Source organism: Prosopis cineraria, unplaced genomic scaffold (assembly GCF_029017545.1).
Source record: "Prosopis cineraria cultivar Desert tree isolate PC_DT_omini unplaced genomic scaffold, ASM2901754v1 PC2, whole genome shotgun sequence".
Lineage (NCBI taxonomy): Eukaryota > Viridiplantae > Streptophyta > Magnoliopsida > Fabales > Fabaceae > Prosopis > Prosopis cineraria.
In genome coordinates this window covers 15,502,783-15,519,826 of record NW_026555333.1, presented here as the reverse complement: position 1 = coordinate 15,519,826, position 17,044 = coordinate 15,502,783, and the positions used below count along the sequence as shown (strand labels likewise).

Genomic DNA, 17,044 nt, shown 5'->3' with positions numbered 1-17,044 from the left:
CCTTGGCGCAATTTAAACGCTGAGAATGGCTTTTATGTCTTTTCGCTTTTCCTAAGTTGCCGTGTTGCGTGGCGTCGCGTGTTTTGGAAATTGGACGGCAGCCAGGTTTTTTTTTTTTTTTTTGAGCCAATGATAGTATTAGTAGCCCTCAATTTGCTAGACCTTCTCTACCTTCTCCGTTAAGAAATACAAGACAATTTTAGCTAAATTTTATTCTTAAAAAAAATAATTATTTAACTTTAAATTAATATTATTTTTTATATTTATTTTTATTTGATAGAATGTTTTATTTTAAAATAAATATAAATTAATTTATTTATTAGGATATTTTCAAAAGATCATATTGATTACTAAAAATATCTTATTTTAACATGTGACTTGTCAAAAAATTATATTTTTGAATGAAGGGAGAATGCTCCCTTCATTTTTATATATAAGAGAAAAAAATTGTATCACACAGTTTAAGAAAATTAATTTATCATAAGAATTATATCTGAAAATAAAAAAAATTAGATTAAAATGCCATATATTAATCAATATAAATATATATTAATTATTTCTTGTTAATGTAAATTTTGAAGGCCAATCTAATAAATATTTAATAAATGATTATTAAAATATGTAATCTTATTTATATAAAAAAATAAATAAAAAGTGATAGATTTTCTTATAAATAGAAATGGAGGAAGCATATGGCTATATGCTCATCAGAGGGAAAAGCTTCTATATAAATATTTTATAAGTGTATTATAATTAACTACATCTACATCTATATGCAATATAACTAAAAAATAAATATTCTTTCCGTTCAAAAATACAAAACATTTTTAACCGAATCTCATCCCTTAATAAAGGAATTATCTACTTTCAAACTAATATTATCTTTTCATATTTATCCTTATTAAACACCCTATAATAAATATAAAGTTACTATCAATAGAGACACTTTTGAAAAAAAAAAGACAATGATTACACCTCGAAAAACTAAAAATGCCTTACATTTTTAAACATTTAACTTCTCAAAAAATATCTTATATTTTTAAATGAAGAGAGTATATAAAGTATCACATTCAAATATAATGGTGTGTGATAGGTTAAAAAATGTATAATTTTGTATGAAATATCATATCATATCAATCAATCAAACATATACTTAAAAGAATATTGTATCATATTTTAATTTTTTTAGAATGCTTCCCAAACCATCAATAGTTACTTTGGCCAACCATCAAATGTATTAAATACATCAAATTTCAATGTTATTATGTTTTCTCACTTTCAATGTTACAATGTTATTATATTGAGTTCTTAATTTTTCAAACAGACTCAGATCCACGTTATTGGCCAATCAACTTTAGTATAATTTTAATTCTCTTCTACCATGGGTTCAATCAATTTTTTATATATCTACTGTAGGTTTAATTTACGTCTTCTGTTTTTTGAATAGGAGCATTAACTGCAATTGTCTACCCATCTCTATTTACATCCATGCCTGCTCTTTCTTCATTCCAGTTTTGTAGACCAGTCTAGGCTTATTTTCAAAAGAGCATTAACTCCATGGTCATTGGCTTCTCCATTTATGCTTGTTGTTCCTTCCCCATGCATCCTGGCCTCTCAATACTCTCTATCTTCAAAAAAGATAGGGAGTATCTTGAACATTGCTATGGCAGTTTAGATTCGGTGCAAAGCAAGAAAGGGAGCAGGGAGAGATCTTTATAATCTTCTTCGACCAACAGAACCCTAGCAAGCAACAAAATGAGTGAGCCTTTCGACCTATTAGAAGATCTTCATTTGATCTGGGCAGCATATAGTCGGGAGAGGGAAGGTAGAATAGAGAATGAGTAGCAAAGGAGTAAAGAAGAGATTCCGGGCTAGATTGTGTTTGAGTTCATCATTTCCATATTTCAATTTCAGATTACTCTTCATCCAACCATTAAAACCTGTGCTTTTCAATTTCTAACAGCGAAGCTCAAGTCAGAGATGATAGTGGGAGGTTCTTCCTCAATCCTTCTCAAGTTGACGATGGAAGAAAGAACACAAACAAAACATGATTCCAACTACTCTGATTATAAGGTTTGAAAATTCTTCACTCATTTTGTGTTTCTTACTGTGTTATGTTTTTTCAATTGTCATCCTCTTGTATATGTTTCCCAACAAATCAATAATTTAAAATTTAACCAAGGGTACCTCATACAAATGTGGATTTCTTAGATTTTGATTTGCGAAATCTACAATATGTGCAAGATCCACGTATAATGGTTCGTTTTGGCAAATATGATTCCCATTTGCTAAAACCTCTTTTACTATACGATTACAAGTTACAGTTACTTTTTTAAAAACTATACATCTAACTTTATTGAATTTATTAAATTGGTAGAAACCATAAGCTAGATTGTGATTCCCACTTGATAAATTCTGCTTATCGTTAAATTGGAGTAATTTAAACAAAAGTTGAAAATAAGGGCAAGAAGGCTGTTCGTCTAAACTCTTTTTTTTTTTTTTTACAATGGTTTGAGCTTTAAAAAATGATATTTTTGTAAAAAAAAAAGAAACTTTGGACCTTGATCCTGATAGACGGCCCATTCAGTTTTTTTTTAATGTTTTTCCCTTAAAAATAAAATATTTTAAAATTTTAAATTAGATTTTAACTTTAAAATATATGTTTATACTTTAAAATTAAAATTTATATTATTTATTTTAAATTTTTAAACATTATAATATGCATTTTAAAAAAATAAATGAATATTATAATTGAAAATTTTAATTTTTAAAAAAATAATAAATAATAAAAAGAAGCTTACAAGCCCAGCTTTAGCCCTTTATGTAAGGGCTGGGTTTTAAGAAATAAAATATTTTAGTAAAACCGAGCTTATAAGTTTGAGCTCTTAAAAGTTGAGTCTATACAAACTCAATTCACTTATTTTTCAACTCTAATTTAAGTTCAAGTTTAAATTTTATATTAGGGCGTTTTTTTAAAAAAAGGGGCATCATTGCCAATGTGTAGATTCATTCACGAAATACAATTGGTTTTCAACATTTATAACTTTTTTCCTTTATTTTCATATCCAAGTGAAAAGAAAATGATGCTGCGGTGGATTGATTCCAAAGTTAACCATAATTTTTCTATATGTTTGTCTTCTCTGCAACTCTTTGCTTATATGTGCATGGTTTTTGCTGCTCTACATTAAGAGGATCATGGATTCAATGGAGATATCAATTTGGAGAGTGATGATCAAAACTCCTGCCCCTATTGCACTAATAATCCACACCTTTCTTTCTATATGGTCCTCACTGTTTTCCATACATATCTCATCAGCACAAACCTGGTTTGGATGCCCCATTCAACTCACAATCATTTTCTTTGATATCCAACTAGATTGTATAATCAATTATATTCAACTCATGCTTCTATATGACTCTTTTTTATGCATTTCTTTTTCAATCATTTTCAACTTACTGTTTTCTTTACTTATACAATATTAAAGTAGTTACAACCGTGATTGATGAATTTTTGCCTTGGTTGATATGTTATTTGAAGGTTCAAGGGTCCTATATACCCTCTCCCCCTCATTACATAAATGGATTTATTCACTTATGACATACTAGATTGTATAATCAAGTTGTGTTATCAAAAGAGAAATGTGAGTTCAATTTAAAAAAAAAATGAAGAAGTGGGGTTAAAAGTGAATTTAATTAATTTTGTATTTGCATGAGTTGCTTTTATTAGATTGAATACATTTACATATAGTTTCCAGAAATTGAGTGAGGGCATTAAATTGTTTTAAAATCTTTTTGTTGTCTTATTATTTGTAACGAATTATTTTCCTATTTATAATCATTGCAATTTTTTAATCCAGGTTTGAAGCCACAACAAAATTCTTTCAATGGGACTCCATGCTCTGTTAAAGTTTTTATTTCGTTCCTTTTGTAGCTTCCATCGTTAAATGTGTTAATGAAATTTTGAGCAAATTTTAAGAGTTGTATTAATTAATGCCGCTTAGACTCCAAAGTTTTACTCAACGTTTCGAAGAGTTATATCTTACATGCTTCAATTTCCCATATGGAGTGCTAAATTGAAGTAATGCATTTAAGCATCATCTGTATCTCCCATTCCTTCTGCGCAGTGCTGTGTCGAGAGGTCGCTGTGCCTTCGTTGCCATATCCATTGAGCAAGTAAATCTCACATTTACTCCTTCACAAACTCTATCAACTAAGGCCCGTTTGGTAGCTTAGAATCATGAAGAAAGAAATGGAATTAGACATGAAATCTGTTAATATGTGTGTTTGGTATGTAATAATTATAATTTTTTAGAATTTGGATTCAAGAAAATTTGGCAGAATTTAATTCCATCACATGCATTATGGAATCCGATTCCATGGTTTCCTTTTTCCAGTTTGCCCCTTCTCCCTCCTCCAATATAATTTTTTTAATTTTAAAAAGGATACTTTAGTCTTCTCTTATTTTAAGTACTTATATTTTATTAAAATTATATCAGGATTCTATCATCATATCAAACACATTTTTAAATTCAATTCTATTCCTATTCCAATTCCGATTTCGATTTCAATTCTATTAAAAACTCTTCCATCATACCAAACATGACCTAAGGGTGCTCAGTTTGTACTCATCACAATTAGCTTGATTTCATCCTAATTACATTGAGACGGGTCTCATCCTGACATAAAAATAATCACAATTAGCTTGATGTCCAGTCTCATCCTGAATATTATATATATATATATATATTATTTTTACTTTAAAAATATGTATTAAATATATTAATTATATTAATATAATTTATATTTATATTAATTATATCAATTATAATTTTAATACGTGTAGTTCTTATTTAAAATTAAATTTTTTTATATTGATAATTTTAATGATATAAAGTAAACAGGGAGATATCTTTCTTTATAATATATTAATTATATTAATATAATTTATTATTATATCTATCTATTTAATAACTTTTATTTATATCATATTTCTTGCTTTATTTTTGAAAAAGTGATTAGCTTAGCATATCTCAACTAAAGTAGAAGAACAATAATTTGATGTTGTGCTTGGCTTGCCCATTGTTATTGCTTTTATAGCCTAGAGATCACTTATAATTATTATCATAATATGTTATGTATTTATAGTTATAATTGATGTAATTCAGTAATTGATTTTAAATTATTGTGATGTATATACATGTGTTGTTTTGATTTTAAACTTAATAATTTATATAATTTAAAATTTTAATGAATGCTATTATCTAATCTTTCTCTAGAATTGTTTGGTTTATCAAGACAATGAGACATCTCAATCTCATCCTAGTCTTGTCTCGATTTCTAATGGGATAGGGCAACTTTCAGGATGCAACAGCAGACGAGACAAAAATTTATCCCAATCTTTTTTTGAGACAGGACACAAGACAAGGGTGTCTCGGCCTCGTCCTATCCCGTCAACACCCCTGCTATGAACATTAAATATCATAGTTAATTTTAAGTGAGACACGTCAACCAAATATCATACAATTACCGCATTCTGTGTGTGATGCTGTAATTGCAGGTGAATCGAATCTATCTACAGTATTATGGGTGGAGAATGGGAGATTACTTGTGTGTGCTCAAGCAAACAAGTGAGAACACTGGTGTCAGTGGGTCATGCAGGAAATGGCAAGAGTGCAACTGGCAAGTACTATTCTTGGAACACAAGCCTTCAAGTCTCAGGTTAGCATTTGTGGTGTTACATCCTCTTGTCATATGCACACTTCTTTGCACTCTCATGACCTCACTGTCATGTGCAAATCGAGAAAAAGCTTTATGGGCGGCCACATGTAAAGGATATAAATCACAACATGAGAATGCTGAGGATATCAAGTATTGATGATCTGGTCCTTAATGAACATTTTGGAGCCAACCTTAGTAGATTGCATTGGGAATCCTCGTAAAGATGGTACAGCCTTTCAGTATTTTCTTATTTTCATACCATGTTTCATGTTTGGCTAAATTTTGATTAGAGATGCTGGGATTAACGTTTATTTATTAAGTAGTTACCTCAATTAAGTTTCTTTTTAACCACTCTAAAGGTTACAATATTTGTCAGGTAATTTACATGATAAAGTATTCAATGTTTTAATACTTGCAGTCTTGACAATATATGGATTAACGATCTAATACAGTAGCCGTTCTCCCTTACACTTGGCAACAAATTCGTATGGAGATGATACCCTGCAGTTGGAATGTTCAAAGAATGAATAGATATATTGACTTCTGCAATTTGTTCTCTTTCCCTTTCTATTCGTTAATTTTATTATGTCCTGGTAGTGCAAAAACATAATTGAGGGTCAGGAACCATTTTTTCCAGTTCTGTTAATATGATCGATTTTGCCAGGTGTTTGGAATGGATATTCCACATTATTGTTGCCATGGCACAGTGAGTAATTCTAAAAAAAATTCTGACAGGGTGTAGAAACTTTTGTTTTTGTGTCTTAGATAGAAAGCCATTTTTTTCTTATCTCTTTTCTCTTTTTTGCTTTGATGTTATCATGCCCCACCTATTCACAATTAATGAATATGAGTGGAATATTTGCTCACTTTAATTTTCATCATTTTAAACAATTTCTTAAAAATATTATAATAAATTCACATCAGGCATTTAATTAATTTTTTTTTATAAAAGTAAGAAAATGCTTCTCTTTTACATCAATAACTCCCAGAATATAACCCAAAACATGTCAATTATAACACAAAATTGAAAGTCATCAACTATATTATTTCGAAAACCTGTGATTTTTTCAACATCTTGGTTCTGTGAGGATTATGTAGTAAGTAGCAATTAATACATTAGAAGATGATGCCCTGAACTCTGAATGTTCAATGAGTGCGTAGCTATGTTGACTTAAATTCTGCAAAATGTTCTCTTAGCCTCTTTATTCATTAATGTTCCTTTATCCTTATAGTGCAAATAGATAATTGAAGATCACGGACCATTACTTCCGGTTGTGTTACTACAATGGATTTTGCCAGTAATTTGGTCTGTATAATGTACAATCCTCTATTATGTCAATCGCAATTATTTTTTCATCATCTTGGCTCTATGTTGTTATTCAAATATGTTTCACAGGATACTGCCCCCAGTCAGATCAAACCACATGTACATGTTCATTTAAATGTATACGAGTTACAAGACATCCTTTTTTTCCAATGTCTCTATTAGCAATCACTGGTTTGTTGAGTATTAAAAAATGAATCCAATTTTAGACTGTTGCTCCCGCCTTCTTTGACAATGATCAGTTCATGTCCACTCCAAGTGAGTCTTCCGGTTCCAAGAGCAGCCTGAAATTCACCAGGATCTGTGATGACCTTGAATTTTCTACGCGTGAGACATTTGCTGCTACTGAAATGAATAACAAGAAAAGGAGTTCTGTGATTGTCAATGAGTCTGGTACAGAGTCAACTGGTATAGGTAAAATGTGCACCATCTTTGAGCGCAACCAAGAATCCTAGAGTCATCAAGAAGAAGTAGAAAAAGATAGAATCGATAATGAACAAGTTTATGATCTCTGTTTTCATTTCTAAGCAGTCTTTCTCCATTCTACTTTGTATTATGCAGTGTGTTTCTGCATGACCTTTTGTACCGGACGTGAAGAGTATTTTTAGGCAGGGTGAAATGTGATTCTGCATTTTCTTTTGTATTAGGATTGAAATATTTTAAAGCTTACTTTTCATCTTCTCTAACTCACCACGTATCATTCTTTGTGGTGACTCTAAGCGTGTTTTCAACAAAATGCTTAATCAAACAAATTACAAATGAGAACAATCATCTCTTTCACAATTCACCTAATACATAAAGGAGTTCCATTACTGATATATTACTGATATACTTTATGGAAAAATAATGAGGTCTTCATTAACAATCTCAAATCATGACGAAATTTTGGATTGATTGAAACAGCAGAGAATTTTAAAAGATTTAAAATTTAAAATCTTAAAAATTGAATAGGTTAGATTTTAATGATCTTTTTTTAAAATAAATTATTTTAATTTAAGTTCTTAGTCTGCATATAAAAAATTCTTCTTGTTTTGCATATGATGAGGATAATTTGTAATAGATTGTTTAGATTCAAATTTTCGAATTTTTCAATACTTTTACGCACACAGCGTTTCAATGATTGGCAAATAAATCCATGGTGAGATTCCCATGTGGAGGCATCCTTCTAAAAATGTGTTTGGTTGAGAGTTTTTAGAGGGTGAGGGAAAATGCTTCCCTCTTCTCATTTGATTAAAAATTTGGAGGGGGGGAGCTAAAATTTAACCCTCCCCTCCCCTCATTTTGGTTCCCTTCAAAAATTCCCTTCAAATTGAAGTTTTTTGAAGGGGAGGTAAATATTTTGATTTATTTGCCTTTATTAGTTATCTTACATTCCATAAATGTCCATTGCTAAAAAAAAATAAAATAAACTCTTGTGCTCCACTATTGTTAAGACTTCCTTGCTCCATCTTGTCATGGATTTTTTCTCTTGTTACTTTCAAAGCTACATGAAATGCGCCTTTTCCAGCAAGTATTGTCCACAGTTCATCAAGGTTTTCATGTAGATGAGAGCTTTACTTTTGTTTTACTCTCAATTTGCATCTAAGCCCATGAGAAATTGCAATATATTACTTTAAGCCACGTTGTGAATGAGTATATATATTTTATTATTTTTAGTTAGACTCTCAGGTATCATTCAACATGAATATATATATTATACTTTGGGTATATTTTTATTTTCTAATTGGTGTTAAATTTATTTTTCATTGCGGTTGACATTGGATTTAACCTGAACTAACTCCTTGCAATTGGTAGAAGAATTATAATTTTTTTATGGTGTAAATTAATTTATATAAGATAGAAGGGGAAAAAAAAAGCTAATATATGTGGGTAAAAGAGTAAATTAGTCATTACCTCACCTCACCTACCCTCTCCTCTTGAACCAAACCAATAATTATTAAAAATCCCTCCCCTCTCTTCCCTTCAAACAAAATCAAATATAATAACATGAAAACCCTCCCCTCCATCACCTCCCTTCCTTTCAAACTAAACACAATTTAAAAGAAACTATTTGAGACCTTTAGATTTGTTTCGCCTTTGAACCAATGTGTGAAAATGATTAATTTAGTTGTGCTATGATCAATTTTTTAATTTTAAAATTTAAAATGTTACATGCAAATATCTCGGATTCAAATCCTGCATAACAGTAACGTATACTCAAACTATCTGAAAGTATGAACATCAACGTAGAACAACAACTCTCGACTTCATCCTTTATAAACTATGTCCAGATGACATCCCTTAATCATATCTTTGCAATTTCTGTGTGTAAATTTTTAATGAAATTTCTTCGTCCGAGTGTTCCCCCTCAATCTATTCAAATTCTCATTACTCACAATTACCCAATAAATCCGTAAGAAAAAAATAACAGAACCGTTTTTTGAATGCTGCAACTGTTTTAATTTATATTTAAAAGTATCATCTATCGATGGTAGGTTAAACCATCATCATTAAGTTTTTATATTAAAATTTTCAGTTTTGAGGAAACAATTATGCACCACAGGTAACTCCAAACACATTGATAATGATGCTAAAGGCACCTACGATCCACATTCTTCTTTGTTTTCATCTTGGAAAGGGCAACTTTTTTAGTAGTGGATCCGGATCCTCCCAGATTCCTCTCCCTTAACGTCCCTCAGCGGCAGCAGATCTCCAGCCTTCAATTCATATCTAATGGCTCATATCTTACCACATCATGCCATATTAAAATAATTTAATTTTAAAAACAATTTACACCTTATTCTAATACTTTATTTATTAATATTACTCTCTCATTAAATGATTGATTTAATTGAATATTTTTCATAAGAAAGAGATAGATATGAAACATTTCTTTCACATCAAAAAAATAAACTATGACTAGAAAATATATCATTCATTAACAGAATGTGTCCAATTTTTAAAAAAGTAATGTTTATTCTTTTTTTTTACACTTTGAAATTAAATATATATGTTAACAAATCTTCATTTTGTCGAACAAGAGAACATTATTATTTAAATTAGAATTCTGTAAATGTTCATTTAAATTACTTTTTGCAATTTTCTCATATCAGCCGTGCAACACAAGGAATCTAGGTAGGCTCTAGTTAAGGTTGGCTTCTTGTAATTCTAAAAGAAGAATATGATATTCCAAGGGATGAAAATATCCACCATCGACTGTTAAAATAATGAAGGACCATGCACCTTCAAGAGTTATTTTTGTTCAATTTGGTTCACTGGGCTGTGTCCATGTAACAAGTCCACTTGCTGATTAACTTCTTGGTTCAAGCACAAGAAGGGATACAAGCGTAGATGAATTACAGAAGTCTCAACAAAATGCTAAGTGGCAGAAAAGAAGCATAAGACGATATATTATTAGATCAACCTAACGTGAATGGCGTCTAGATATACAACCAACTTTTCGCCGGTAGAACTAAGAATAAGGAATTTCTCTAGTCTAATCACCACTGAGAAAGATAAAAACCATACAGCAGATGAACCTATGGTCTAAATAGATATGCAGAACCCATGCTTAGTTTGATCACAACTCTCAACTTCTCAAATGTCAAGCTAAGCCAGCCACTGGTATGAGCCCCACAGCAGTGGACAACCTGAAAGAGAGAAATATGACATAAAGGGTGATGAGGCCCACTCCTAGCCTTTTGTCAGGGTGCATGTCATTCCGAGGTAAAACAATCAGGGCCCAGATCAGTGCTGAGATAAGAAATCCCATAGTGTAAAATAAGCTTCGGTCTTCAGGAACCAAGTATGATTCAGGTTTCGCCGACCAGGCCCCCAGCAGCATTGAGATCCCCAAACCAACAAGTGTGTTGAACATAGGCCCTGCATAGCATCCAGATAAAGCAATCTGAACTCCATCTCCTCCATTTATTGCCAATGCAACATTTGACACTAAATCCCCCATTGAATTACCCCATGCTAATACAGTTAATCCCAGGATAGATGGATTAACTCCTAAAATTACACCAAATGACACCAATACAGCAACAAGCTCATTGGCTATTATGTAGAACCACACTATGCTCATGACAAATCCTCCAAGAACCCAGGCAATCAAAAACCTGTGCGGTGGATAATCAGGTAAAGTGTATTTATAGGCAAGAACACCAAGTGCGCATCCAAGAACACCACCAATGCTATAGGAAAGTGCAGCACTCAGAAAACCCACATTATCTTGAGTGTTCCACAAAATGGCCAGGAGCATTGGAGCCAGTGAAGCACTAGCCACAGCATATTTTTTTGACCAAACTTCCTCATGGACCAAGGGAATTGTTAGCCGTCTAGGAATTGTCAGTGGCATCTCCATCAGTAAAAATAGTTTTGCTACAGTGAAGGTCGGATTGTTGTTTTCCTCACTCCCATCACTCCATCCCCAAGGAGGCCTTTCATCATCCATCACATTAACTTTATTGGCCTGGTTTGAATAGATTGCCACATTTGAAGACCACATCCACTGTGGCAAGGAAGGAGGGAGATGGGGAGGATCATTGTCCGTGTCTATGTCAAGCAGAGAGCTGTATACAGAAGATTCTTCTTCAGATCCAAGGGAGAACATACCTCCACGGACAGGAAGCATTGGTGTGACAGAATCCAATTTTAAACTACGTGAATGTTTCCAAAATATCTCATTTGCAACAACAAAAAATGCATAAACAATGTAAATTGATACAAAAGCAATGGCTGCCCCAGCTCCCACCTTACCAACAACCAGAATCAGCAAAAGCGACAAAAGAGTGAATAGAAAGAAGCTGACATCCCTTATAAAGCATCTTCTATCAATTTGAATTCCTTTACTGGACACACAAAGAGAAACAGTTCCAACAACAACACAGGTAACAAACAAAGCACCACCTAGCACACTATTAAGTCCCACTTCCCCTGTATCTGTACCAACAAAGGAAGCAATACTAGCAAACACATCAGGTGCACCATTTCCAAGTGGAAGGAGCACAACCCCAGCAACAGTTGGAGGAAATTTCAAGAGCCTTGAGAGAAACTCGAGAGATGGACAGAAGAAGTCTGCAGCTGTGTTGCCCAATAGGTAGAACAACGCAGCTAGCCATATACCCAATACTAGGTAGCCCAGCCCTTGAAAATTTTGACATGTACAATATAAAAACCTTATGTGATCAAAAATTCCTCCTGAATTACAATGTGGATTCGCCTTTAAGTATTCACATGTGCTAGAAAAACCATCATGGTGGAATAATCCGCTACAAAGTTCAGCACTATTTACAGTCATATTATTCTGATGAGGCCCAACAGCTAACCTTGATGAGTTAAGGCCAATTTCAACCATTTGCCGATGAATCACCACTCTTGGAGGCATCTGATGGTGTACCAAATATGAAGATTGCCTAAGAATAGGGTTATGAATAACATCTTCCCGATTGTAAAAGAAGAAAAACAAAACCAAGGAACAAAGGAAATTGATCATCCCATGAAAGGTTCTCTGTCTTGCACCAAATAAGACATTTTGCATTTTCATGTCAAATTTTTTATCCTGAATACCTCAAACACTATGCTGCTGAGCTCCAGAATACTCAAATCCAAAAACGTAGAATTTGTCTAGGGCTTCAATTTCTGGAAAATGAAACCCCGGACTCAGAATTGATGATACTTGAAACACTGTCCAACGAACAAGTACTTTTTTTCCAAGAGCTTGCCCTGAATTACAGCGATGGAATCAAACATATTTGAATGTCACCAAGAACGTATTAAAAATTAAGAAAGAACCAAAAAAAAAAAAATCGTAGCATATGATTCACTAAAAGTGAAATTGATTAGACAGAATTAAGGTATCACTAGTATCTATATCTCTCTAGCTTTAAAGATAGTACTGTTAGAGAAAAAATTATATAAAATGAATAATTACTCTTAAAAATTTTACAGATGGTCTTGCAATCATATCTGAAATTTCCAATAAATGTTGAGCCTTTGTAAAATTGACATCACAATTTACCTTGAACGGTGTGGGTATGTAATACTAGCTTTCACAAGTTGCCAATGTTTGCATAAGAAAACAATGCACAATATGCATATCACATTCTTCATCATACACCCAGAATCAAAATTAACTGCGAATAAAAATGAAACGATTTACCGTAACACGTCATTAATAGAGAACCAGCTACTAAAAACAGTTCATATTAATTCATAACGAAAAATTATATCTTAATCGTACGGGTTAGACTCAATTCTACTCCAAAACCTAAGACAATGCATCCAAACCTATACTAAGGGAGCAGGGTGAAATCAGCGGGAAGAGAGCAGGATTGTTAAATTAGTTCATAAGGGCGGAAATCCTTGTAGTCGACACACCTGAGATGAAAAGACTGCGGAGAGAGCGAGATCGACGGACTCAACGCACACCACGAAACGAGAGGAGAGAACAGGGGTCGACGCACAACACGCCACGAAGCGGGAAAGAACCGGGTACAAGAAAATGAAGGAATGAGAGACCGGGCCGCCGACGAAAATGATGAACCATTAGAGCTCGACCTTCGAGCGATCGAGACTGTCGAATCAGCGGAGTAGCATCTGAGCATTTTACGAAGCTAGGGATTTCATTGTAAGGGGTGAGAATTGAGGACCACGCCGCCGATGCATGTTCAATGTTTTTTTTTTTTTTGGAGATGCTTTTTTTTTGGGGGAGGTGGGGGGAAGAATTTCATTCGAGGACCGATAAAGACGTGTTTACAACGAAGGACCAATTAATTCTTGAAACCTACACAAGCAAAAAAGATCGAAATGAAAATAACTTTATTTGTAAAATAACTTAACTACCCCTAAGTTTCTCTAATTTTCGAGACAAAGGCGATCCTCCAATTGATCAATTCAAGACATTCCTTCGTTTCTTTCGATTGTCATCGAACCTTTTTGGAAACAGACAAAGCTAGTATTTCATGGTAATCAACCATTACAATCATCAAGCCTTTATTGTGAATTCATTATGTGGACACATGTTCTTCCTGCCACTTTGTCTAACCCATTTATGTGATTTTCTTCCTTCTTCCCCTTATTACGTAAATGAACCTTTTTTATTTATATTGTCATCTTTGTGTGTTTGTAAACCCTTGCAGTGTACTGCAAACGCGTGGTACATTTTTAACGAATCATGAAAGTCATCCATGGCCAATGTTGACAAGTGGTCTAAGTCGATGATTTACTGGTTGAGAATACTATCATAGCAAAAATCATTTTGACTTATATAATTTACTTGTTCTTCTTACTAATTTAACAACCTAGATGCCTATCTGTTTACTTGTAAAATGCCAAATTGGATGACCAAGCATAGTAATCATAATAACAAGCAATTTTAGAAAATTAACATACGTATGAGCAAAATTAATATCTATTTACTTATTAAATTACTAATGTTAATTGTAAAACATCTAATATTATTTATAAATTTTTTTATGTTACTTGTTAAGTTCAAAATATTAATGATGTAAATCCACTTGTATCAGTAATGTGAAGTTGTTGCTGCCTTAGTGATTGTTGTTATTGATATAAATTTGTCCTTATTTGTCCTTATTTGTCCTTTAACTTATTAATTATGATATATTACTTGTCAAATTGTTATTCTTATAAATCTTTTTTGGGTGAATCATTGATATCAAGTTTTGATATAAAAATGCAAAATGGTCCCTAGACATGTGTAATTATTTTGGTGATATTGACCAGTGGGATACATTAAAAAAGTCTTATAGCACCTCTCAATTGTGTTAACATGGATTGGGATGGGCTCAGTGTGTGAGGGACGGGTGAAGGTATTGCACATTAATGGTATTAAAGTTGTACTGTCCAAAATAATTATATTTTACATTGTTAAAACCTTAATGTTATATTGTGGTATTTGAAAATCGTATTATGTGGTTGTAGTGACAGGTAAGTGTAGTTAGTGACAAGCTTAATAATAACTTTAGTGTTAATCTTTGAAGGATTGAGAAAATGGCATAGAAGAAAGAACGACAAAGGATTTATCGTACTAAGCTTGGAATGTAAATTAACAACAAAACTTCTTTGTACTAATTAAATGTATTTATGATTGTTTTGATGTTCATAATAACTATTTGACCAGTTTAGTTGAGCATTTATCAAGTATTGATATATTAAATTTTACATGTAATGAACCACATAAGTGTGGTTAGGAATTTAACAAATGATGCTATTTTTTTAACAAGTAACATAATGAATTTTATAAGTTAAATTAATAAATTAACAAGTTATACAACATATTGGACTTATCAATTAATGAAAAGAAATTAACAAGTAATGTAATATTTCCAACAAATTAAGATAATGGTTTAACAAGTTAAGTATTTAATTGTGGCTTGATAAATTCACAAGTAATGCAAGGAATTTAACAAGTTATGTCAAATAATGGTTCACATTCTTTCTTTTCATTTTTATTAAAGGCATTTTGATCATTTAATCAAGAAAATTTTTTCATTTTAGTTCTCCTATCCTACAGTGAAATTTCATATTTGATTGGGTCTGATTTGTAATAATATCCCATCGATGGTTTTATATTGAAGTTCTCCCTTTTTTTTTAATTAAAAGACAACATTATAGAAAAGATGTTTGGCCAGGTAACCCATATGATGTGATTTCCATTCGTGAGAAGAATGGGCATAAAGTAGCGAATAAACAGTAAAATATTTAATTAATAGAAATGACCAAATCTTGAAGGTGCATTCAAATATTCTAATCCAACTTCAATCTACAAGTAACTCATTCAAAAAAAAAAAAAACTACAAGTAATTGAACTTCAAAGATATTTCACCTTTTTGTTCTCATACCCAATTTTCATGCCAAATATTCCTCATGCCGTTAAAAAATTATTAATTTTTGCAACCTTTTTATCATTTTTTATAAAATTTGAGGCCGTTTTCTTTAACTTGTGATAAGTACATATTTTATAATTAAATATATTTAAATTTTAATTTTAATTTAATTATATTTATTAAAATTTTATATATATTTAATTAATATTTATATATTTTTTTCACATCATTTAATTATAAAATCAAAAATGTTTTGATACAAAATTTACTTATATCTTTCTTTTTTATATTTTATAAAAAAAATATTAAATAAAGGAAGAAAATATAAAGAAAAGAAAAGGAAAGAATATACATATATAGGGAAGGAACAGCTGTAACGCAAATACCGCGTGCACTTATCTAAATATTTAATTTTACACACACACACATATATGGTTATGGAAGATGTGCTGGATGTTATCAACTAAAAATGAAAAAAATATGCCTTCACTTTAAATATTTTAAAAATTTTCTGTAAGATATTTAGAGTTATAGAAACATTTTAAAAGTTAAAAGCGAGATCGTTTAAAAGTTTTACGTATTATAATTATTTCTTTCTTACTCCTTAATTTTCTCTGTGATTTTTTTTTACAATTAGAGATTTTAAAACGGTATTATTTAATTTTATTATATATTTTTAAATTACTCAATTAAGGTAGGATATAACTCAATTGAGAAGCAAGTTTTTTTTTTTATTTTACCTCTTTACATTTATATTTATGAATATTTCTTTCTAATTATATTCATTTCTCTTATTTTTTATATTGATTTAATGATTGATCATCATTTAATCAAATTTATGGTTACTCTTAATAGACTAGGAGGTGAAGAAAGAACATATATCTAGAAAAATAGACATACATAACAAGATTAAGGATAGTTCTAAAATTTGCAGCGACTTAAAAGATAGTTCACAGTTTAATTAGTTGTTTGGGTATCGTAAAAATGAATTCAATATTAATTAAAAAGAGATTAATAATTTTAAAGAATATTAGAATATTTTAAAAATAGTTGTCACTTTAAAAATAAGGTGAATCCTAAATCTCAACAAGTCAAGTGATTGTATTTTCATCATTATTATTTTCTTACTTTATTTTTATTATTTATGTTATAATCAAATAATTCATTTTATCTA

At 31.2% G+C, this 17,044-nt stretch overlaps 1 protein-coding gene across 2 annotated transcripts; it reads right to left on the bottom strand.

Annotated features, from left to right (window-relative positions):
- Positions 1 to 10,404: 10,404 nt before the first annotated feature.
- Positions 10,405 to 13,744, bottom strand: LOC129303514 (cation/calcium exchanger 4-like). Of its 2 annotated transcripts, XM_054942888.1 has the most exons (3): positions 13,403 to 13,744; positions 13,044 to 13,158; positions 10,405 to 12,748 (listed from the first exon to the last, which is right to left on the bottom strand). In XM_054942888.1, the coding sequence occupies exon 3, from the start codon at positions 12,567 to 12,569 to the stop codon at positions 10,626 to 10,628; it is 1,944 nt and encodes a 647-aa protein (XP_054798863.1). In that variant the 5' UTR covers positions 12,570 to 12,748; positions 13,044 to 13,158; positions 13,403 to 13,744; the 3' UTR covers positions 10,405 to 10,625. The 2 variants fall into 2 exon arrangements, with proteins under 2 accessions (XP_054798863.1, XP_054798862.1); XM_054942887.1 differs by lacking the exon at positions 13,044 to 13,158.
- Between the last annotated feature and the right edge of the window lie 3,300 nt (positions 13,745 to 17,044).

What these genes read in the sequence shown, in the direction of transcription:
- LOC129303514 (XM_054942888.1), bottom strand. Translation starts at nt 12,569, where the DNA reads ATGAAAATGCAAAATGTCTTATTTGGTGCAAGACAGAGAACCTTTCAT.